Source organism: Macrobrachium nipponense, chromosome 19 (genome assembly GCF_015104395.2).
Source record: "Macrobrachium nipponense isolate FS-2020 chromosome 19, ASM1510439v2, whole genome shotgun sequence".
Classification (NCBI taxonomy): domain Eukaryota; kingdom Metazoa; phylum Arthropoda; class Malacostraca; order Decapoda; family Palaemonidae; genus Macrobrachium; species Macrobrachium nipponense.
In genome coordinates this window covers 35311945-35337212 of record NC_061088.1, presented here as the reverse complement: position 1 = coordinate 35337212, position 25268 = coordinate 35311945, and the positions used below count along the sequence as shown (strand labels likewise).

Below are 25268 nucleotides of genomic sequence, written 5' to 3'. Positions count from 1 at the left end.
GTTTTTTTTTCTAAAATTCACCATAAATTGAAATATTATGCTAGAGGTAAATGATTGAGTATTACGTGAATGTAAGAGTTTTAGCTTACAATTGCATTTTTCGGCCATTTTGGTAAAGTCAAAGTTGACCGAAGGTTGAAATTTTGACACTTATTGTTATTTATATGAAAACATTTCAAAACTGATAAAAGCTACAACCATGGATTATTTTTTGTTGTATTCAACATGAAATCGTGCACATTTTCATATATAAAACTTTATGTAATGGCTAATTTATAATGGTGCAAACATTACGACAATCGGACGAAAAATTTTTTATTTTTTTGGAAGAGTTACCAGGCGGATGCAAGGAAAGTTTTTTTTCATAAATTCACCATAAATCGAAATATTGTCCTAGAGACTTACAATTTGTTGCAAAATGAAGGTAAAGGATTGAATATTACTAGAATATAAGAGTTTTAGCTTACAATTGCGTTTTTCGACCATTTTGGTTGAGTCAAGTTGACTGAAGGTTGAAATTTTGGCACTTATCGTTATTTATATGAAAATATTTCAAAACTGATAAAAGCTACAACTATGAGTTGTTTTTTGTTGTATTTTACATGAAATTGTGCACATTTTCATATATAATACTCTATGTAACCTCCAATATAAAATGGTGCAAAAATTATGTGTCGCTGATGCTTTTTAGTGCGAGAAGAAAGAAATTCACGCTTGCACGCCTGGGTAATGATTGTAAACAAAACAACATCTTGATCCGTGAGCTCCCAGCATCCCCCAAGGCACGTGATTCAAAAGTTTTTGCCTAGTAGGCCTATAACTATTTTTCCGTGAATATTTAAAAAAACTTTTTTTCGTCGACGTACCATACGTCAGTTCGGCACCCAACAGACAATTTTCATCGATGTTTAATACGTCCAATCGGCGTTAAAGGGTTAAAGAGCAGCTGCTAACTACAGATGCATTCATAAGCACTAAGTCAAGAGCTTTTGTCATTATACCATTGTTGGACCAGGAAGACAATATTATGAAAATAAAGTATACATTGAAAATAATTTATCATTGCAAAAGATGGAAGAACAATAACTCAAAATCTTCCAGTTCCAAACAAGCAAAAGCTCATAACTTTCCAATGAAAGTAGATTTCCACAAACCTCATTTGCTGACGCCTTAACTCTTCGCGTTCCCTCTCCAGTTTCTCTCTTTCCATTCTTTGGTGTTCACGTTCCATTCGTAACAATTCTTGCTTTTGTCGTTCTAACTTTTCCCTTTCTTTCATTAACTTTTCTCGTTCTCTGTTTAGAATAATGCACTATTATAAACTACTTCTGTTTATCAGTTACTATGCAATCATGATAGTTAGATATTACTCCTGCAATTCATTTCATTACTAATGTAATTCTACTCAAGTGTCTCATTCTTGGCAGTAACCCTTGTAACCATTCAACATAGAGGTTTCCCTTCACTTTTCATCTACTTCTCATAAAATTCTAACTTCATCTTGCTTCAATTTCCAGTCCCCAATGGTGAACATATCCTTCACGGAAGGTGTAGGAGATACTAAATTTGACTATCTGTTGGTTAAACTAGATTTCAATTAAAAAATTAATATACGAATTAGAAAGTAATATATTACATAATAAGACCAAAACTTTTTAAACTCTAGCACTAACACACTACAAAGATCTTTGGATAATATCTGGCAATAACCTACAATTAATCAGCCCATACATTTCTTTGTAATCTCTCTTGATTCCAGGTGCAGATTAAAAGAGGAAAGTGAACATACAAACACTCCTTTGCACCTTTGGAATCTCAAATTCCATGCACAATTCCTGTAGAAAATGATTACACAAATACTCTACACACCTTTGTAATCTTTCTGATTCCATTCGTTGGCGTCTTTCTATGTCTCTTTGACGATCTTCATGCTCACGTCTTCTCCTTTCTTCTTCGCGCATCTCTCTTTCACGTGCCCTCATACGCTGACGTTCTCTTGCCTCCACAATCTGCCAGTGTAAATATATGAAGTAATTACTTTTCATACAATCCCCTGTATTAATTATATTTCAATACAGTAACTGTAAATTACTTTTCATTTGGTGTGTCACATGCATGCTCATATATGTGTTAACTCAATCACGAAAATTTGGAATTCAATGAATATATAAATAAAGGTAGAAGCCACGAAGGAAAGTGAAACAGTAGAGCGCTGCAAGAACTTTCAACTCAGGGTCCTTTTCTTAGCAGACTTCTAAGTAAAGTACCCTGAGTCAAAAGATCTCGCAGCACTCCACTGCTTCTTTCCTTCGTAGCTTCTACCTTTATTTACACTCAAATATAGAGATAATTACAATAATTCTAATCTTTAAAAATTTCCTTAACATCTAGCTCCCATAATAATTCTCCATCATACAGCTCATTATATACTGTAAAAGTAACTTCTACCTTGGATAAAAGATGGCTCTGTAAGTGATATTTCAAACATTCACTTGCCCTGTTCTATAAACTTTAGAAACTTGACCAAATTATTAATTTTTCTTTGGAGAAATTCTAAAGAATGCTTTAAAACTACAAATTCCCCCAATCTAGATATGCTATTGAAGAAACATGACAGCCACTCACTTCTAAAACCACTATGTAAACATTTTCTGTGAAAAGATTCATTACATTGCTAAAGCAAAATGATATACTATATCTATAAAGCACAATTATAGATGGTCAAGTAGTATAACATACAACAAATTTCTTAATAAGTTAAGAAAAAAATGGACTTGAAACCAAGTAGTCCAAATCTACGTGTATGTTTTACTTAACTACGTTAGCAATCTTGCATGTGATAGAAAGTGTTTAATACTTCATCTTCCTTTATTCACTTTATTTTAAACTAGACCCTTTGGTCTGCTGTTAACAAAACTTTGTCTTAAATAAACTATTATAATCATTTCCTGCATAATTTCTTTCAAGTCACAATACGTACTTTCTTCATCTGTAATAAAGAAATGTGACTAACTCAAAAAATGTCTGTACAGTCTCTTTGAAAATGTGTTTGTATTGTCTCCTTAATTCATGCATATAACAAAAAGATTTAATTACATGCGACAGTACAGTTAACTAACACTGACAGACACTTAAAAGTACAAGGGATGGCATGATATATCTTTACCAACATTGGAATCGATTGACATAAAGGGTCTGATGGCAGTGCCACTTACAATATTGCGACATTCTCATTGTGAGAGTTTCTCCTTAATTGAATGAACAAATTATATATTACACTGTTATGCCAAGGAATCAAGATATGGCCAACACCAACTGAACCCTTAAACATGGTCCATAGTATCTTAGTTAAGTTTGTGCAATGATAGAACCTCATGAAACTGATATACAACTTTATCACAACTTTAACCTGCCCCTCATAAAACACCGCCTCCAATAAAGTAACAAGTTCTCCTTCTTTCAAGGCTGGTGCTGCACTGATCATTTTAAAAAATACACGTTACTCTTATGCAAATTGTAGGAACATCATTTAGCAACACTATGAGCTAAATTAGGGGTAAATGGCAACATTTTTTGTATTGGAGACAGTCTGAACAGAGGACTTCTACCTCCCATTTGATGGATGCCTCACGTGTTCACTAATAAATGACTGATTTCTCTTCATTTTGATCCCATTTATCGTCACTCATGTGCATTCCAAAGCAAAAGTAAATCCTTGTACCTAAATAGATATCACTACTTGGTCAAGAAACTGATGATGACTACCATACTCAAAAGTAGCACCTCAGAAGCCTCTGACAGAATGAAGATTTATCGATTCTGAAGAAAATCACACTTTAGATTCGAGTGTTGCATTGCTAAGTGACTGAGTGGAAACCAATAATTAGAGGGGACCCTTTACTCTCTGTATAGTTTTTTTTTTTGGCAAGTTTTCTCATGAGAGTCATGGAACACACTAACGAAATTGAACAGATTTACCTACCAGTTTATAGGTGAATCATGTAAAAATTTTGCCTAGAATATCACATGCACTAAAATGGTACGATACAAAAAATCACGATGTGCCAAATTGGTTGAAAAATGCAATTGTAAGCTAAAACTCTTACATTCTAGTAATATGCAATCATCTACCCTCATTTTGCAATAAATTGGAAGTCTCAAGTACAATATTTCGATTTATGGTGAATTTTTGAAAAACACTTTTTTCCCTTACGTTCGTGCGCGGTAACTCGGCCGAAAATCTTAGAAATTCTTTCGTCAAGTTTGTCGTAATTTTTGCATAGTTTTATACTATTATCAGTTACATAAAGTTTTATATATGAAAATGTGCGCAATTTCATGTAGAATAAAAAAAAAAATAACTCATAGTTGTAGCTTCTAACAGTTTTGAAATATTTTCATGTAAATCACGATAAATAGAAAAAATTCGACCTTCGGTCAACTTTAACTTGACTGAAATGGTCAAAAACTGCAATTGTAAGCTAAACTACTTACAGTCTAGTAATATTCAATCAATTACCTTCATTTTGCAACCAACGGGAAGTCTCTAGCACAATATTCCGATTTATGGTGAATTTTTGAAAAACTACTTTTTTTTAAATCCCCGCTTTACAAATTCATGAATCATTTTGTGATAATATTTTCTCTGTGTTGCTTTGATCGTTTTACAATTTGTTATATACCAAAATCATCGGAATTTAGTGTACTATACAACGAAAAATATTAACTCATTAGCTTTAACCGTTTTGTTCACAGGGCGATTTGTATACATTATATATGAATTTTTTTTAATAATATTTATTTTTCATTTCTGATGGTTGCATACTAAATTTCAGGCAATGACAAAAAAAAGGAGCCAAAAATGAACTCTTAACCTTAAAAACTTAGTGTGCTTTGATGATATTAAAAAAAAACCTCCCGCTTCGGCATTAACTCCCGAACCCCACCTGCATACGATACACTCTTTGATAAATAGCGTCTCTGCTTTTAAGGGTTAATATTGATACCCTAATAAGTTTACACACAAAAAAACATATCAATGTGTAAAAAAAAAAAAAAAACTACCACAGACCACATGACTGCTCAGAGAGCAAGAAACTGTGATGATCCAGGAATGGTGACATCTCCCAAAAGTGACGCTTAACGGATTATGCTACTTTAAAGCCACATACTTTTCTGACTTAATGCTTCTTGCCAATCATCACCATTAAGTCCTAACCATCCCAATCCTTCAGCAGGAGTGTGTGAATGTATGTAATGTACATTAATATACCTAAATGCCCTTTTCACTTTCTAAGTTGATACCACATTGTGCACACCTTTGTTCTCGGGTAATCTTTCCCAGCATGAGGTTGTTACCCCAAATATACACTACATAGAGAAATCTTTACCTTACAGATCATCCAAAACAAGAATAACCATTTGCCTGCCTATATGTACCTTACTGTGTCTCTATTCATATTTCCAGCACAAAACACTGGTCTTGCATATGACTTTTGAAAAAAAATGAATTATGAATCATTCATGACTATTCAGAAATAGGAAACAATACAAAAAACTATTTTACATAACTAAATGTTTGTTCTGCATGGGTACAATTATAGGTTAGCTTTAAAACATACTGTACACCACAAGAAGAAAACCTATTCTGGTTACTGACTGAAACGCCAAGTTACCCACCATGAGCAGCACAAGAATTTGATTACTACCCCTTACCTCCCCAGGGTGCGAAATTAACCGACACAATGTTGACAAAAATGGTCTCATGCCTCCCATGAAAATTTTATTTTGACTTACACTTCTTGCATCAGTAATTCTTACATGTTTGAAGCTCAGGACATCTTGTCCATCATGTCTGCCAGTGCGATGGTTACCTCCTCTGTAATGCCCTCTGTTATCTGGCCGACGATCATATGGGCGCATAGGCCTTCCTCCTCGGCGATCTTTGTCACGGGAATGACCACGAGATGAGGACCGACGTAGATCCTCCTTGGATTCTGACTTTCTATCCTTCTTTTCGTCTCCGCTTTCACTTGCACTCTCTTTTTTCTCACTAACAGGTGCTTTTACAAGTTCCTTTTCCTCTTTCTTCTTTTTTTCAAGACCTTCCTTTTTGGAGTCTGAAAGTCTTCGACCAGAGCCCAGGGAGGCAGACTTGTTTCTTGTTGGACCTCCTGGTTCACCTTTGGCCTAACAATAAAGAAGCAAAAAATGAATCTATTTAACATGATACATAAATCAGTGTAATTATTGTTCAAATAAGATCCTAGCACCAATACCTAAATCTAATATTTACTAGCTGTTTAACATTTCAGTGTACACATACACTGGGGAAATAAAAAAAAATAATTATACAACCCTCCCCATATTACTGCCATTTAACTGGTAGCATAATCTGGGCTGTTACTAAATAATAAACTCTAAAAAGGATGGCTTTCAAAAACAATGAAAAATCCAGCAGATAGGTAACCTTACTATGAAAATTGCCATCTAATTACATTATTTATCTCTCTCCACTTGCAAAAGCCTGTTATCTTTCTGCTCTTACCATGTGCACTTTGTTACCTCATTGGGAGGAGTACTGTACATCCATCTAAAAATTAAACACAACTGGTACTCAGTTACTTTTATAACTTCCTGTATACTATTCTGTTGTATCTTACAAGTTGCTTTTACCTTTTCAACTTGAATCATACGGCCATGGAGCTCTGTATGATTGAGATTAGATATGCACTTGGCAGCATCATCACTACTGAACATAGTGACAAAACCATAACATTTTGCACCCGGGGTCTTGGCATTTGTGACAATTTTTGCGCTCGTAACCTGAAACAAAATTATACAGAGGTAAAATTAGTGTAATTTACCAAATACTACACAACATTTTTCATTTCCCTATAATATTTTTCAAGCTACTGAAATTCAAATGCTGAACCTCTACAATTTGAAAAAGTGTATATTAATAAAACTTAATGTTTTCCAAGGCAAACTTACATCACTCAAAACAAACATTAATGCATTAAATTAGAAAAGCAAATGAAAATATCTCAAGGAAATATCTTACCTTTCCATACTTGGAAAAGACAGACTTTAAATCTTGCGCACGTGTGGAAGATGCCAAACCACTAACCCAGAGATTCTTTCCGCTGGTTGCAGCACCACTTAGGTTGGTTCTCTTATGATCTGAAACAATTTACTGAACATGTTTACCCTAGAAAACTTTTCATGGTTCATCTATTGAATAAGAAATCTAAAAATAAATGGAATATAATATGACAACTTAGTAATCAATAAAGCCTACTAGTCTCATTCATATGTTACATCAACAAATTCAATAGATGTGTAAGTTAAGTATATCTTAGTTTAACCCTTACTGGACAGGTAAATATATGGATATGCAGCTCCTATGGCTGGGTAAACTTTGAGGTTGGCCAATTTACGAAAAAAAAATCACATCAATGGAAAGAGGAAGATATACAATTGTACAAGACTTGTGGGGCCTCTTTTACAATAGAAACGTAAATTTTACCAACTTATATGTTAATTCTGATAAATTTATTTCATTTTTTATAATCATAATTACTGCACACAATATAAAAACAGATAAGACATAAAAGCAGTAACAAATTCTTAGCAAAGTTGTTTTAAAATATTTGCATAAATTTACCGAGAACAAAGATTCAGTAACTTTTTTTATTTTTACTTTACATTTTTTTCTAATATTTCTTTGCAATTTTCCTTGTAAAATTACATTTACAACAGACATACTATCATAAAAGACAAGAACAAAAAACCACAGCAAGCCTTTGGTATATTTACAAGCAATTTTACACAAAGACATCATGTAAGAGAGAAGCAGAACATTCTCCCTTCAAGTCACAAGCACTACTGAGGTCCTGAGACGCCCACACTCATGACTTTAGCCAGTCTAAAAGTTGCCATTAGTGAATTTATGGGCTATAAAAGTAATGGCACCTCTCTTCTGCCCAATTTTTTCCAAATCGATGGTGCGTAATATTGTTTATCTACAGCATCAATCCATCCACCAACCAAACCCTGTTATTACTACTCCCGAGGATCAATCCATCCATAAGGGTTAACCAAACCACTGAGCTGATTAAGAGTTCTCTTAGGGCTGAGCACATGCATAAGTTCAAAGTTCTTATCCTCACTCTAACCCAATATGGACAGATTCAAATCCCACAGACAGGTAGAGTTTTAACTTATATAATTATCATATACTCAGTGCCTACAGAAGCAAGCATACCAAAATTGAGGAAAAATTATAGACCTGTAATGTACTGAGATTTAACTTATAGTGTACCCATTTGAAATCAATAATTTTGAATATAGAAAGTTTCGACAGATAAGTTGCCAATCCAACTGACCTGACATAAAAACCAATAAAAAAATCTATTAAGCCTATTTCAATCCTGATCAAACACATTTGACAAACTTGCACCCTAAAATGTCTTGGTGCAGACAGTATGTTAGTTACCATGTCATCTGTTAATGCACTCTTTGAGAAATCATCTTTTCTAAATTGCCTCGGTTATAATTTGCTTTTAACCGAGTCACTTTGGCAATCATAGCTTCTCTGTAAAGACATTGAAGTTGTTTATTTCAAGTACATTTCACTGTTATCTTATCACAGCCCAAGTTAAGGGCCTCAGCCTGAATATAATTTTAGTGCCATGAATTGCTAGAATCTTTGAGAAAGTCGGTACCAAATATTGGGCATCCCTGGAAGCAAGAAGACCTAATTGACCTGGAACAAGCCACTAACTGGGGTGCCTCATCATTGGAGGCCAACAAAATGGTAGTAAAAAAAGACAACATAAAACAGTATTTCCCATACCACCAGGTATCTTGATGCATCCAGTATCTCTAAGTAGTTTACTGGACTAAAATAAGAAAAATGTGTAGGGGCTTAGCCTGCTGGAAAATCCAGAATTCCTATTCTGAATTAGATATGTCAAGAATAGCAGAAAAAAATGGACCCATGGCAGGGGCAACAGCAACATCCCACAAAAAATCAACAATTTCTTTATCAATTTTTATTTTTCCTAACATTCAAACCTGAGGTCTTCACATTGGGATTTTCTCCTTTGCTAGCTGGAAACCAGTTACAAAAATTTAAAATTTAATATGGTCAAGGTATGGCATAGTCAGTGAGTAGGCAGAGCCCAATCTTGCTTGTCCCAAAGGATCCTGGGACTCATCAATGTTCTCCTTAACTGCCTTACATGTGGATGTGCGCTGCTCATCTCCAAAATGGTTAGTTTTTTCACTTCCTGCCATTTTTGTTTACAACTGGATCTATATTTTTGTGTTTTTGAGTGGTGTTGTAGCAGGTGTAGACTTCATGTTTGCAATGGAAGCACCCCCTGTTCTGAATGGCATGATTGGTCTCCCAATCAATTAAAGCGTTTCAAGTCGAAGAAGCATGAGAGGAAAGGCACTGCACAGCCATGAAAGGTTTCAACCCTGCAATGATGACAGACAATGCCACTCCTTCCTGTTCTTTCTCTCCTCCTCTGAATCATCTTCCTGCTGAGTTTTCCTTCGAAGAATTTACCCCTTTCCATCCATCTGTTGCCTCATAAATAGATGCTTCCGAGAGGCGTTCAGATCTTCTTGTTAATTTGATTGCTTCTTCTAAGGGAGGTATGGAAGACCCTCCCCTCTTAGAAGGAGGACGAGATTATTTTTGAGATTCAGTTCCAGGTACGGATGACGCTACTCTCAGAGAGTACTGGTCAACTTAATGCCTTCTCGGATATCCCCGGTTGGGAGGACTGCTTTCACATCTTATGGCCTTCATCTTGCCCCTTCAACTGCCAGGAATGTTTTGCCTTCTGTGTCAATGGCATCTACACATATGGCTTCCTCACCTATCTTTGTGATGACTGCTTGTGTCTATGGCCACTACATCTGGCCACATGTCTACGTCCATGAACACCTCATCCTACGGTGCTCCATGTATGGCGGTTCTATCCCAGCTTCATGCAACCTGTTCTTTGTTGTTGACTGCTTCTACTCTTCAGACTTTACTGGAGTGTGTTGCGGTCCTTCAAGAGATGGACCACTCCGTTCCTAAATGCCTTGGAAGAATGTAATAGATGTCCTCCACATTCTCAGGATTCATCATCATCTTCAATTTTTGTAGTTCCAAGAAGACACTGGAAGAGAAGGTATTTCGTGATTTCTCCCAGTATGAAGATTTACAACCTCCATATGGATTCCTGCTTAAGTAGGAAGAGGTAATCAGTAGTCTTCTCACAGCCGTATTCCTGCCTCCAACGCTGTTACGGGTTCCTCCATGGCCGTTACTACGACAAAACCATACAGCCCTCGATCACAGCCATAACTTCTCCAGATCGTTGCAAAGTTACAGAATCTCGTAATAACTCATCAATAGTTAGGAACAGTAAAGCAACGGATCAAACTTTGCCAAAACTGATTGTAATGCCTTTGTCTAACCATCGTACAGAAGTTGTTATTAAACCATCGACCATAAGAAAGAAACATAAGATTCCTATCAAGAAATCAAGTCATCTATGGCCGCAGTCTCAACCTCGGTCACATTCACATGACTGATGTTTCTCCATGTGCGACTTTACATCCAAGTCATTCCTTGCCTGTCACACGGAAGTTACCCCAATGTTCTCCACAGACTTCACCCCATGTACAGCTGTGATGGCAGTCTCAGCCACACACTGGCATCCGTGACTAGTCTCCTTGTAACAGAATCCCACAAGGTCACATCAGCTGTAGTTGCGCTCATACAGCAGAGACCATTCTCCACGACATTCATATAGCAAAGACTGTTCTCTACAACATTATAGTCCTGAATGTCCATGCAAAACCTACCAATTCTTTCCACCTCTTGGGGATATAAGTTGAAGAGAGAGAGAGCCTCTTCCCAAGTTTTTAAGAATGAGATCGGAAAGCCCAATTCTCTGGACAATGCACCATCCTATATGATTCTAGATCCTGAACATGTATATGCTCTAGCAATGCTTTAGGACAAAGTGGAAAGATGATTTCCTGGATATACCTGATAAGAGCTCTAGGGGTTTAGATTTAAAAGAGCTTCTTCCACTTGACCTTCATGCTAATAAACTGGCCAGGACACAGAGTGAAGTGATGGAAATGATTTGTAAATATCATTTAAAAGAGAACGTGACCACTACTTAAAGAAGCTCTTCAAGTCTTGAAAAGTTCCTAGGCCTGAAGAAAGAAGCAAAGGATTTGGAAGGATTACCCTTGGCTGATCTTGCTGATTTTGCTTTAGAGGAGGAAGTGGTTGCTCATCTTTTGACAAGACAATTCACTTTATTTCAGCAGATCTTTCAAGATGCTTCCTCCTACTCTTCAGACAGACATTTTTATACCATTCAAGAGTTGTCCTGCAAACACGACAGTTGGATCCTGACATCATTCAGTTGGGACCAATTCTTTCTCTGGATCAATTCCAGGGAAGAACAACTCTTACTTTTAAAGAGGCAGCATCAATGGGGGCTTTGGCTTACACAGCCTTACAAGTGATTTCATGGCTCAACTTGTAGTCCACTGCAGTTGGAAAGATATCATTTCCAGCCTTCACAAAGCATACCAATGAAAGTTCCTACTCCTTTCACCTTTTGCAATCCAGGCAAAACCATTTTGTTTCTGACCCACTTAACAGCTAATACAGGCAGTCCCCGGTTAATGGTGGGGTGCTGAAAAGCGAAAACCACCATTAACTGAACCTCAGCTATTTATGGCAATTATAACGGCGATAACCAGTTCATGGTGCCTCTGTTTGGTATGTTATGGTGCCATAACTCTATTATTGGCACTTTATGGTGCTGATAACTGGAACTTGGCGCCATAAATCCCCAATTTTATGGCACTAAACAAGCCCCATAAAACTGGATCGTCATTAACAGAGTCCACCGATAACCAGGGGACTGCCTGTATGTGAGCCAACTAGTTACTGAAGAGAGGGACTCTACTCCCTCCAGGGTTAATAAATACAATAGTCTCGAGTCTGTTAGCCTTAAGGAACTATCTAAAAGACTTCTCTCTTCCCAAAGGATTCAGGCTACGATCGATCAGGGAAGATCTAACAATAATGACAGTCTAGTGCTTCAATGTCGTCAAAGCAAGACAAGACATCTCTTAAGAAATCACAGGCTACGATGGGCCTTCGTAGGGGCCGACAACCATGTCCTAAAGTTGCAAAGACCTCCTCTCAGCAACACCCCTTCTATCCACGACCTTCTAGACGCAGAAGAGGAAACAGAGGCAGCATTAGAGGAAACACTAGAGAGGGTGCCCCTCCCATCATTGGTGGGGTGACTTGGCAACAACTAGGAGCAGAAGACTGGTAGTAACTGTTCTTCAGGTAAGATATCAAGTACTCCCCTTCAGGTTTTGTCCTCCTTTCACTGATTATCCTCTCCTTCAGAGGACATACATTCCAGGCTTGCCAACGGATCCAGCTCTCTAGAATGAAATCAAGGAGATGATGGAGAAGGGAGCTGTGGAAGTAGTGAGCAATCCTTCCATAGGTTTCTACAGTCAATTTTTTCAAGTAGATAAGGCTTCAGGTGCGACCAGTAATAGATCTGTCAACGGTTAACCTACTTACCAGGAACTATTTCAAAATGGGAAATCCCTGTACAATTCTACTGCCACTAGGCAGAATGACTATATTGACAATAGACCTGAAAGAGACCTAATTCCAGATCCTAATTCACCATTCATCTTGCAAATTTCTACGCTTCAATCTTGGACAAATAAAAAGGCCAGAACAGCAGCAGTAGAATCTAGGGCACTGGTGACAGCAACAAAATAAAAGCAGCAGAGGCAGCTGGAATAGTGGAAAAATAAGAGTAAAAGCAGGATTACTAAGAAACAAAGTATGATAGCACTTGCACAAGATCCTTTGACAAATTTTTCAAGTCTCTCAATCTTCTAAATTACAAGGGATGTTTAGAGTATATATGCTCGAAGAAATCTCCATAAAAGATAAAGGAACACGAGCCCAGTACAAACTGTGGCACTGACCAGGACAGAATCAATCTGACAGTTACATTTCCCATACCAAAACCTCTGATAATTCTTACTCATACGACATCCTCTATTCTGCACACACACTAAACCATTGTACTGTTAAAAGTCTTATCTACATAAACATTTACTCACACAACCAAGAAATGCTGAAGGGGGGTGGACAGGGGATCTACAATGAAACTAGAAGTAATAAAATATGAACATAAGGGTAACATCAATGATAAGAAAAAAATTTTTACACCATCTAAAAATGAAAGTTCCAACACAAATAAAAAAAACTTCAACCTCTTAGTATGTGATGATCATTCAAAAATAAACACAGATTTGAAAAATAAGGCAGTAATTAAACAAATTATGTGCTAAAGCACAAATGTCCCCATTAGATCTCAACCACCCACTTCTGTAAACTATTAACTTTCACTGGTTTAATTATAGTAACATGAAGTGTGTTGTATGATAAAGAATTATTCTCAACTTCATACAAACATATTTTACTATTAAAAATCTTGACAACTAACCATAAAGTATACCATAATCACTGGTCTTCAATTAATCTTCACAAACTGCACAAAGGTGTCAACATTATCTAACTTTGATTATCTAACTTTGACAAGGACCTACATAAAAATCATCCAAGCAATGTAACATAACCATTCTAAAAGATTTCCCCCCCTCTTATATACTATTTAACATGCTACAAAATGATATTGTTATGTTACAATAAAGTTTCATACATACTTACCTGGCAGATATATACATAGCTGGGACGACGGAGTCTTAGCTATGTATATATCTGACAGGTAAGTTGATTGTATGAAAATATTTAGTTTAACCCTCTTACGCCGACTGGACGTATTTTAAGTCGACTTACAAAAGTTTTTTTTAAAATTCGCGGAAAAATACTTATAGGCCTACCAGCCGAAAACTTTTGAATCACGCGCCTTGGGGGATGCCGGGAGTTCACGGATCAAGGTGTTGTTTTGTTTACAATCGTTATGCAGGCGCAAGCGCGAATTTCTTTCTTGCCACACTAAAAAGTATATGTGACACATCTCGGAAATTATTTTGTCACTGACATAATTTTTGTACCATTTTAAATTAGCCGTTACATGGAGTATTATATATGAAAATGTGCGCATTTTTATGTAAAATACAACAAAAAAATACTCATGATTGTAGCTTTAATTAGTTTTGAGATATTTTCATATAAATAACGATAAGTGCCAAAATTTCAACCTTCGGTCAACTCTGACTCTACCGAAATGGTCGAAAAACGCAATTGTAAGCTAAAACTCTTATATTTTAGTAATATTCAATAATTTACCTTAATTTTGCAACTAATTGGAAGTCTCTAGCACATTATTTCGATTTATGGTGAATTTATGAAAAAACTTTTTCCTTACGTCCGCGCGGTAACTCTTCCGAAGAAAATCATACATGCGATTGTGGTAATGTTTGCACCATTTTAAATTAGCCGTTACATATAGCTTTGTATATGAAAATGTGTGCAATTTCATGCACAATACAACTAAAAACAACCCATGGTTGTAGCTTTTATCAATTTTGAAATATTTTCATATAAAAAATTATAAGTGACATTTTCAACCTTCGGTCAACTTTGACTCTACCGAAATGGTCGAAAAACGCAATTGTAAGCTAAAACGCTTATATTCTAGTAATATTCAGGCATTTACCTTCATTTTGCAACAAATTGGAAGTCTCTAGCACAATATTTCGATTTATGGTGAATTTATGAAAAAAATAACATTTTCTTTACGTCCGAGCGGTAGCTCTTCCGAAAAAATCATACGTGCGATTGTGGTAATGTTTGCACCATTTTAAATTAGCCGTTACATAAAGTTTTATATATGAAAATGTGCGCAATTTCATGTAGAATACAACAAAAAATAATTGAAGGTTGTAGCTTTTCTCATTTTTGAAATATTTGCATATAAATCACGATAAATAGAAAAAAACCACGTTCGGTCAACTTTGACTCTACCGAAATGGTCGAAAAACGCAATTGTAAGCTAAAACTCTTACAGTCTAGTAATATTCAGTCATTTATCTTCATCTTGAAACAAATTTGAAGTCTAGCAAAACATTTAGATTTATGGTGAATTTAAAAAAAAAAAATAACTTTCCTTCCCTCCGCGCACGGATTCTCAGCCACAAATCTCCGAAATGCATACATCCCATTCTCGGAATATTTGCTCTGTTTCATATTAGGCATTTCATAGAGTTTTATATATGAAAACGTGTGCAATTTCATGTAGAATAAAACGAAAAATATTTGAAGGTTGTAGCTTTTCTTATTTCCGAAATAATTGCATATAAAAAAATATAAAAAAAATTCGACATTCGGTCAACTTTAACTCGTCAGAAATGGTCAAAAACTGCAATTGTAAGCTAATATTTTTACAGTATAGTAATATTTAATCATTTGTCTTCATTTTGAAAGAAATTGGAAGTCTCTAGGACAATATTTAGATTTATGGTGAATTTTTGAAAAAAATATTTGTTTACGTCCGCGCGTTACGAATTCATGCATTATTTTGTGATAATATTTTCTCTGTGTTGCTTTTATCGTTTTACAATGTGTTATATACCAAAATAATTGCAAATTAGTGTACATTACAACGAAAAAAAATAACTTGTTACCTTTAACTGTTTCGCGCACAGCGCGATTGAATACAATTATATATGAAATTTCGTTTTCGCGCTATCATATATCGCATTATTTATATATGATAATGATAATTTTTTTCATTTCTGATGGTTGCATACTAAACTTCAGCCAATGACAAAAAAAGGAGCCAAAAATGAACTCTAAATCTTGAAAACTAAGCACGCTGTGATTTTTTGAAAAAAATATTTTGTCCGCTTCCTCGCTCACTCTGAAACACCTCCGGCACACAGGAGACATTTTTTTTTTTTACCGCTTCGGCGTTTAAGGGTTAATCAAAATAACTGGTCATGAAAGAACACATTCAACAATTTTCATGGTGATAAAAGATAAATATACAAATCTTGTATCATTACAAACGAGTAGAATGAAAATAACGAACAGAATCTGCTTTTCACAAAAAACTGCTCCCGACACCAACTATTAATGAAAAAATAACAACTGAATTCACAACAAGGCATATTAAGTCATAGTTCAACTAAAATGCACTTCATTAACAAAAAATAACCTTGTCCCACATATTTCTAGAGAAATATGTATGCTAAACAGAAGCAAAAAAAAAAAAAAAACGGTCTGGATCGAGTTAAATAGGGTGAAAATAACCCTGCCTCTGCCCTTAGCTGATTTTTCCAAACAAAAATATAGGTCGCTATTTTTTTTATTATATAATACTATACATACTAATGTGAGACTACATACAGTATTACTGGATACCGTGAAGTAAAACATAACTTTTTACAAGAGCCAAGCCAAGGACAAGGCATATTTGTTATGTTTGTATCTTTTGAGGGTCTCTCAGCACTTTGGCTACAGGGCAATCGCTTAGCGGCAAATCGGTTTTATGGCTGTCGTCAAAAATATTCATTAAAAAAAGAAGGCATTTAAAGGTAATTTTACGTCAAAATTTTCGGTCAACAGCGCCGCTAGTGCCCTTACGTCTAACGAGTTTATACATTTGTAGAAATCCCATTCAGACGATAAGGTTATGCAAATGATATTAACATATTTTATGGAGTTATTACATAGGTATTAGGGTAAAATGTATGCCTCTGACGCTGTTCTATGCTGAAAATATCGAGATACATAAGTGCAAATTTAGCTATGGATGTACCGATTTGTAAATGTTCATGCTTTTATGTTTAAAATGTGTATGAAAATGTATTATGTATAGGGTATTTTTATTTCTGCACAGAAATATGTTACTAAGGTAGCTTTTGAAACTGCCCTTCACGTTATCAAATAAGATGTTTTTTCATGTTCGTTCTTGAAAGCCGCCGCCTGCCGCTCTTCCAAAAATATTGAGTTTAAAAGAGTGCAAATTTAGCAATCGATGTGTCTATTTTATAAATGTTCATGCTTTTAAGTTTAAAATGTGTATGAAAATATATAAAGTATAGTGTATTTTCATTTTCGTACATAAATACGATACAAATTAGGGTAGCTTTTGTAATTATCCTCCAAGTTGTCAGAGTTTGTTTTTCATGTTCATTCTTGTCCGCCACTGTTCCGAAAAATGCAGTTATTCTATTAATTATGCATCTTTTCCATAAATCCTTTAAAAAGTTATACATTACTTCACTGTATCCAATAACATTGTATGTATTCTCATATTATTGTATTATAAAATACTACGGCACATCTAAGCCAGTATTCCGCAGAGCGGCCAATGTTTTGGTTTGAAATCAGCTGATGGCGAATAAGTTTGTTTCGCCATATTTAACGCAATTCTGAGCAAATTTTCTTACTTCTAGTTAGCATAAATGAATATCTAGAAATTTGACTACTATGAGACAAGATTATTTTTCCTTATACGACGTGTTTTTAGGTGGAAACATGAATTGAATAGGTCTCGTTGTGATTATGACCTTTTCTTTTTTTTTTTGATGACAGATAGCGTTGGCAGCATGTTTATTACGTACAAAAATTACGTGACTCCATTCGCAATTTTCCTCCATATCAACGTAATACGAACTTTACGTTATTTATCTTATATCAGCGTGAAACCAACAGAAAATGTGTTCTTTTAAGCACAGTAGTTTTTATTAAAATTATTTTATCTCAATTCTATCTACGGTTGTGTTTGATGGCATACGTTTACTGGAGTTTTATCCTTGTTGCCGATGCACGATAATAGTCATTAGCAGCTTGAACAGTTTTCTCAGCTTCAGTTATAACTAGGCTTAAATTCAACAGTATATTTCCCAATTGATCTTTGATCTATAGCGAATGTTATATTAAGATATCTCAGTTCTATTCTACATAACATTATTTATAACAACTACAGTAATAGTGTACTATAGTACGATGATTGAGATACAAGCCAAACGGATGTTACCCAATTCGGTTGTACTTAGAAGAGAGAGAGGAGAAAAAAAAGAAAAAAAAATAGTTGTTTCCCGTTCATGGCTGTACGTTTACGCAACAAGTATAACGTTAAAACCATAATTTTTGGAAGTAAATTGTATTTTTCTTAACTATACAAACCTGAGGCCCTTTACATAAGGAATTACTTTCGGCGTAGCTGGAATTATGGCTGTTAAATTCTTGAATAAGGTGGTTAGGCCAGTAACTACCGTGTGGCAGGTGGATAGGCTAGCCTGTCCGGATGTAAACACTCCACTTTGCCTTTTGGCCCAAGTTCAGATTGAGGGGTAGCATGAGGTGGGCATGTATGTAAAGGACCTCAGGTTTGTATAGTTAGGAAAAAATACGATTTACTTCCAAAAATTGTTATTTATTCCTACACGATATACAAACCCTCGGTCCTTTACATAAGGAAGACTCACCGATTGGTGGGAGGAATCTGAGTGAGCCTCTAGAACTGACTGGAGTTCTACACACATAGGCTACTCCTTCTGCATGATCAAGAGTTAGATTTCTGGGTCTTTTCAAAATGAGTGAGGAATTGTGGCCTTTTCGAAATGAGTGAGGAATCGTAACTCATCCAAAAATGAGCTGTGAAGAATATTTGGTGTCGGAGACACAGCTGCATAGTTCTGGGAAGGGTTTGCATTATTGTCAGTCTCCTTCCTCCCTTGCTAGAGGAAGGAGCATGATTGCGTCTATGATTTTGATAAGAAACATAAAAAGGATGCTTTATGTAAAAGCTTACTGAATCAATTGTCCGACCAGCCAGTTCAAGTTCGAGTCCTATCCTCAACCTGAAGGAAGAGGAGTGGAAGGACGAGGTGTGGAAGGTGGAGGCGTGTCACTCTCGCATCCTTCTTACCTCTACAAGGCGTGTCACTCTCGCATCCTTCTTACCTCTACAACTGCTCACCATTCTCGCATCCTTCTTACCTCTACAACTGCTCACCATAGGCGAGATGCAACTTGTCCTCTTGAAGGAGCTGGATAAACAAACACAACCTGCAAGCATCCACCACTGGTCCAAGGAAATGAGGTTCCAAGGACCTGTGGGCAGGCCCGAAGGAAAAGATAGATATGGTCGCAATGACCTTTTCTATCTTCCTGTCCGACATATTCTTCGGAATGATGACAAGTACCCATCCACTGGACTAACCCACTGCAGCGAAGTCTCTCACGGTCTCGTAATATTCCGCAGCGGATACATACACCGACACTCCATGGTGGGTGTCGATCCTTATGGGTACAGGAACACGCCGATAGGACAAAATAATGACTGATCTGGATCAAACAATACAGTCCACAGTGTAGCTCGTGACAGTCTCGGACTCTTCAACAGCTGCTGACTGACTGCGCTCGGTGTGAGGCGAGCAGTCATGCATCGCAGATGTAGTCACGTGACACTAACCTTTTGAAGGGTTATGCCAAGAAACCATACAAATCGTCTATCTTGTTCGCCACCAATGTTGGGAGACGAGATGATGATTCTCTCAAGGCTTGTGTGCCCATCAAACGAAAGTCATTTGCCTTTTGGAGACGGAGGTCCCTGATGGCAAGACAGAAGTTCTCTAGTATAATTGAATCTAAACTAAGGAGAAACAATACAATATGCCAGTGAAAGACTTGAGGTTAATGCAGACCTACGTCTTCAGAGCTTAATCGAGAGAAGTTAACTCTCAAGATTCTGAATGTAGAAAAATTCCCGTCAATGACACCAACCAGTGAAGAAGGCTTAAATCCCTGTTGTTTTACAGAGGACTGAAAACACTAAACCGCTACTTCATTGCTATTCGGTGAGAAATCGAAGTTTGCAATGAAAGCGGAGCGCTTTTCAGTAATGAAAACACAGGGATTGTACTGCCTGAAGAACTGCTTCTCATGGGCTGGATCAAGGACATTTCTATACTTGGAAGTAGAGCTGGCAGGGCAGGGAACAGGCAAGGTCTTCCATTATTCATCTACAATTCGGGGTCGACAAAGAATAATTGCACGCCTATGAATTACAAGATGTATTTAGAAGACAAACTCAGATGTCTGAAGAAATCATTCTGCGTCATCGCAGCGGCAGGTGCAATGAAGCGGAAGCCTAGGCTACAGACTTCTGTTACCGTGAGGTAAACAGAAAGATGGTAACGAGTCTAGTGAGATACCTGTCTGAAAATTCTCCCAAAGGCAAAAGGCAATGCAGTAGAGATGGTCATACACGATGCGAAAATTCCAGCCAACCAGAGACCATATGTCTGTGATTGCCGGGCAGAGATCTGACTCGGTAGTTAATCATTGCACAGGACGAGAGACAATAGCTGGCCAAACTATCTCAGAGAGCCGGCTGGTACTGGCTGCAGCAGGCAGGGCTGGCAGGCAGCCCGTACAGCGCTAGCTCTCGTTCACTTGTCATTGTGAGTTGCCAGGTAATCCATTCCAAGAAGGAATGCGTTCGGCAAGAACGATCAAGAGCAAGAAAATACGCTCGAGCAATTGCATTTTAACCGAAATGAATTTCGGTGAATGCAAACGCTGTGGTGGTGGTGTTGTAAACAAAACCACAATTATCTCAAAATCGAAACTGGTAACTCTTAGGAGGCTTGCAAGGCAGTCCAGAGTTGTAGTTCAATTAAGAAAATACTATTCGTCTCGGTCACAACCCGTAGAGTTAACTACAGTATGTGCCTACACCTCGGACAATTCAACTGATAACAGAAGTATGTCACGAGGGATATATACAAAGTATATTTGTAGGTTCCTGTACATAGACCTCCAGCCTAAATTCTCTTCCATTCGAGGAACAATAAGGACTGGAAGCTGACCACCTTCATTCTCAAATGAAGAGAGCCAAGGTGAAGTTTTCCAGAAGGAAGACTTCTACAGTGATAACAGGATACCTAAGACGATTAGTTCAAGCCGAACTGGATGTTCCCAAAACAGTAGCACTGGAGAGGCATTCAAACTCTCGGTGCTATCCATCCTGAACGGATTGACATATGTTCGGTAAAATCCTACGATTGAACCAAAAACAGTCTCTCGGGTTCAAATTCCGAGGAGTAAACTCCACCGAATTCTTCTTATTTCCATGTTTCATTCCGGTATAACCAAGAAGTAAAGGGGAAAAAAAGAGAGGAGGATTGACTGCTATTGCCCGTTCATCTCTAACCCGGGGTTGACCGCCTACTGAGGCAACGGACCGTCAGGTCCATCCAGGCTGAGCCCCTCCCAAGATATTCTTCCTTCAGCAGCAGTACTTCCTTCGAACGCTAGAAATTCCAGGAATTCAAGCATTCAGCGAGATTCCCGATTATCGTAGTAACAATTATCCGGGATTCTCATCTCGCTCACTCTGGACCGTGGTCCTGCCAAAGTGTTTGCAGATCGTAGAAGACCAAAACACTCTGAGAGTGCTAGAAACTCAGAAGAATTTTAAGCGCTTGGTGAAATCCCCCCGAATTTCGTCAGACGATCATCAGGTGGTGGTCCTCACGATCCCCATAGAAATCAAGGAGGAATGGGCAACATCCTTCCTCAACAACAGGGACTTATGTCCGGTAGGACCTGAAGGTCACTCCAAGAACGCAGTCCCCGACGCGGAATCCTACGGAGATTGCTCTGCAGGATCCCTCCCATTCCTGTTGAAGCCATAGGAAGAGAGGGAGTTTGAGGAAGATTGGACGCTCGCGCTCACCTCGCCAGTGGAACTAGCAGTCGGAGAAGCGAGTTATGGGCAGCCATCAGCCTGCGGTGATGGCCGCTCCAAGTGCAGGAAAATGTTATTGTCTGGAGAAAATGTTTTCCCGAGGAGGGTTACGAACCTTGTACTGTAGGCTAAACGTCAATCTGGGTGGGGGCTGAGCATGCACCTGACAGGAGAAGAGGATCAAAGGGGGGGGCCCACACCGGTCTCTGCGTGCGTGGTCAAGCGGGACCGTCACATGAACAGCGGTGGTCACTCCTTGAGACTAGGAAGCATCATCGTCCTCGCCAGCCCCCACGATCTCCTCCATCAACTTGGCGTAAGATCAGTTTGGTCCCAAGACTGAACCAGGCTCGTGGCCGGACCGTAAGAAGTTCATTCATCACGGTCACTCCTGTTCACCTCGTTCCTCCCGGTGTAGCCCGAGGAGGTTGAAGGGACAGGTGAGGGAGACCTGACGCTCCAACCCTGCCTACTAGCAGAACCAGTAGGCTGGGAGGACTGCAGGCGATCGCCAACCCACTGTGGTGATCAAGCTGCAGGTCTGGACCAACGGTCTCCTTGCGGAGAAGTGCTGGACCAAGGACGGAGTGTCGGTCTCGTGCACCAGGGAAGCTGCTACGAGTGCTCCTACCCTGCCTACCAGCAGAACCTGTAGGCTGGAAGGACTGCAAGTAATCACAAACCCACAGTGGCAATCGAGCTGCAGGTCTGGACCAGCAGTCTCCTTGCAGAGAAGCGTTGGAGTGAGGACGATAGCGTTGGTCTTGTGCATGAGGGGAGCTGCTACCAGTCGTGCGAGCTGTCCAGTCCCGGTGGGAGCGATGGTCAGGTGACTAGTAGTGTCCACTAACACAGTGAGAGCAAGCACCATCCTCTCGATGCGCCACAGTCCAGCCCAGGTCCAGCTCGGCTGGACCTAGTGACCAGGGGGAACCTCTTCCCAGCCTCGCTACGTGAACGGTCTGGTGGGAACGTCACATCAACCCTGGGTACCGGACAATCGCTCTCGCAGGTCTGGCGAGTCACCCGAACGACTCTTACCATCCTTCCGCTCTGTGCCAGGGTCCTGACACTGAGCGTAAAGCGTACTCAGCAGTCTGGACCTTGGCTGTACAGTCATCTATGCACTTAGTGATGCTCGCAAGCGAACTGTTGAGATGGTTCCGGTCTGGAGATAGAACCTCTAGAGTCAGGAGCAGAGGTACAAGTGTAGCAGGTACCCCTACAGTCCCCGTCTTCTTCCCTGGGGAAAGAGACGGGCCCTGTTCCCGGAGGGACGGGAGGACCAGTGGAAGACCCACCTGTCTCACCAGAGCGAGACAGACCCTTAGAAGTCTCTGTGCAAGACTTTTTTTGGGGGGGGGCACCTCCTCCTTCCTCGGCTGGGGGGCCTTGGAAGTCGGCAGGAAATGACAACAGAGAAGACAACGACACCTTCCTCTTCTTCCTGGACTTCCTCTTCACCAGTTTCCTCAGGACAACTGACAGTTCCTCCATCCAGGACGGAGTTGGGACAGTTGCGATAGCAACACAGCCCAAATGCACCTGTCCAGAGGGACCTGTGGGAGCAGCAGTGGAGAGAACGCTTCCTCGAGGAGGGTTACGAAACTCTTACCTGGCAGGCGATGCGTCTACCACCACCGAGACTGGTCGGTCGGTGGCGCGAACGCAACTGTCGCCTGGGTGGGACTGGAGACAGCCGATACCATCCTCCAACTCTTTCAAGTCCTCTTTGAGGCTGAAACCTCTCTGAAAAAAGAATAATTAAAAGAGGGCTGGATGGGCCGCCTCCACCGGTCTATGCGTGCACAGACCTGCGGGAACGTCACGTCAACCCTGGGTACCGGACGATCGCTGCGAGAGCGATCGCTAGTCTGGCGAGTCACCTGAGCGACTCTTACCATCCTTCAGCTCCGTGCCTGGGTCCTGACACAGTGACCGTACTTAGCAGTCTGGACTTTGGCTGCACAGTCACTTGTAGGTGACCGTACCACTCGGTGACACTCCCGAGACGGTTCCCGGTCCAGAGGTAGAACCTCTGGAAATGGGAGAGGAGGTACCAGCAGTGGCTGGTACCTCCATGGTCCCCGTCTTCTTCTTCCCTGAGAAGGAGAGACGGGTCCTCCGGGAGGACCAGCGGAAGACCCACCTGTCTCACCGGAGCAAGACAGACCCTTAGAAGTCACGTGAAGAGACTTCTTAGGGAGGGAGACCACCTTCTCTTCTTCTACGGCAAAGCCTTAAAAGTCAAAGGGGTGGAGACATGAAAATATGGTGATCTCGAAGAAGAGGATGAAGACACTTGACGAGCTCTCTTCCTCTTTGATTCCTACAAATTCTGCCAGACTTCTACCATCAGGAATAGATAAACATCACGGGGCAGCGCAAAAGCTTCGTCCAGTGACATAACTCCCAGGTAGTAGTGTTAAATTAATATGATTATCAGCAGGGGATTAGTACACTCACTCGAGGATCGGTATCACAACATGGTAAGTCACAGGTACAATTACAAGGTTAGGATAACCAATACGAAGAGCTATCCAAACAATACTGCTGTAAACACAATCACCACGGTTAGTCTGTAAAATAAGGAAAAAATTATTAAAGTAATATGGATACTCCCTCCTCACGCATCCAAGGGCACCACCCTCCGAAGTGAGAGGAGATCCCCCAAACATCTACCTTCATCCGATAGGAAGTGAAAGGATGAAGGAGAAGAGAAATTACCATAAAAACAAAACAAGGACAAACCTTTGAAGTTCCCCTCAGTAATTCCCAAGTGTAAGCGTAATTTTCGGATGAATACATGTCTTGTTACAGGATCAATATCACTCACGTTAAATACATCTCAACCTCACGTTAAATACATATCTCATCCTCACGTTAAAGGGCAAAAGAATGTAAATAATATGTTGGTATACCTTTGCCGCCAACTCTTAACACAAGTAGAGAGGTGGCTATAAAGGTAATCACAAAAAGTGGGTTTGTATATTAATTGAATTTAATATTGATATCAAATACCGTACACATATATTTATTTAAAAAACAAAAATAAACCAAAAAGATCCCAACGAGAACAAAGATCAACGACCAGTCAGCCAGAACTCACAAACAAAACGCCTTCATCGGAAGACGGCCGAAAGCAAAGTGGTGTGTTTACATCCGGGCAGGCTAGCCTACCTGCCTGCCACACTGTAGTTACTGCCTAACCACCTTGTTCAAGAACTGAACGGCCGTAATTCCAGCTACGCCGAAATTAATTCCTTATGTAAAGGACCGAAGGTTTGTATATCTTGTAGGAACAAATCATACTTTCATCATTCTCTTTTGCTGTTTTTGAACTTAGATAACTAGAAGATGGGATAAAGTTAGGTTATCATAATTTGGTCTCTCATAAAATCGGATTATCGTAAGGCGAATTATTGTGACTTGAGCACTACAGCTACCTGTACACTGTATAAAACC

General features: G+C 39.0%; 3 protein-coding genes across 7 annotated transcripts in view; 1 reads left to right on the top strand and 2 right to left on the bottom strand.

Annotated features, from left to right (window-relative positions):
* Positions 1-25268, bottom strand: part of LOC135216124 (alkylated DNA repair protein alkB homolog 8-like) — a 267193-nt gene that overhangs the window by 130356 nt on the left and 111569 nt on the right. The gene's annotated exons all lie outside the window — the stretch shown is intronic.
* Positions 1-25268, top strand: part of LOC135218970 (uncharacterized) — a 194560-nt gene that overhangs the window by 76545 nt on the left and 92747 nt on the right. The gene's annotated exons all lie outside the window — the stretch shown is intronic.
* Positions 1-25268, bottom strand: part of LOC135216100 (SAFB-like transcription modulator) — a 130128-nt gene that overhangs the window by 52025 nt on the left and 52835 nt on the right. For 4 of the 5 annotated variants that reach the window (XM_064251146.1, XM_064251154.1, XM_064251167.1 and 1 more), the window contains exons 6-10: positions 7064-7182; positions 6676-6825; positions 5797-6189; positions 1870-2009; positions 1155-1295 (exon numbers count right to left, since the gene is read on the bottom strand). In XM_064251146.1, coding sequence (XP_064107216.1) covers positions 1155-1295; positions 1870-2009; positions 5797-6189; positions 6676-6825; positions 7064-7182 — 943 coding nt within the window. The remainder of the gene's footprint in view (positions 1-1154; positions 1296-1869; positions 2010-5796; positions 6190-6675; positions 6826-7063; positions 7183-25268) is intronic. The other variant, XM_064251160.1, reaches the window with a different exon arrangement.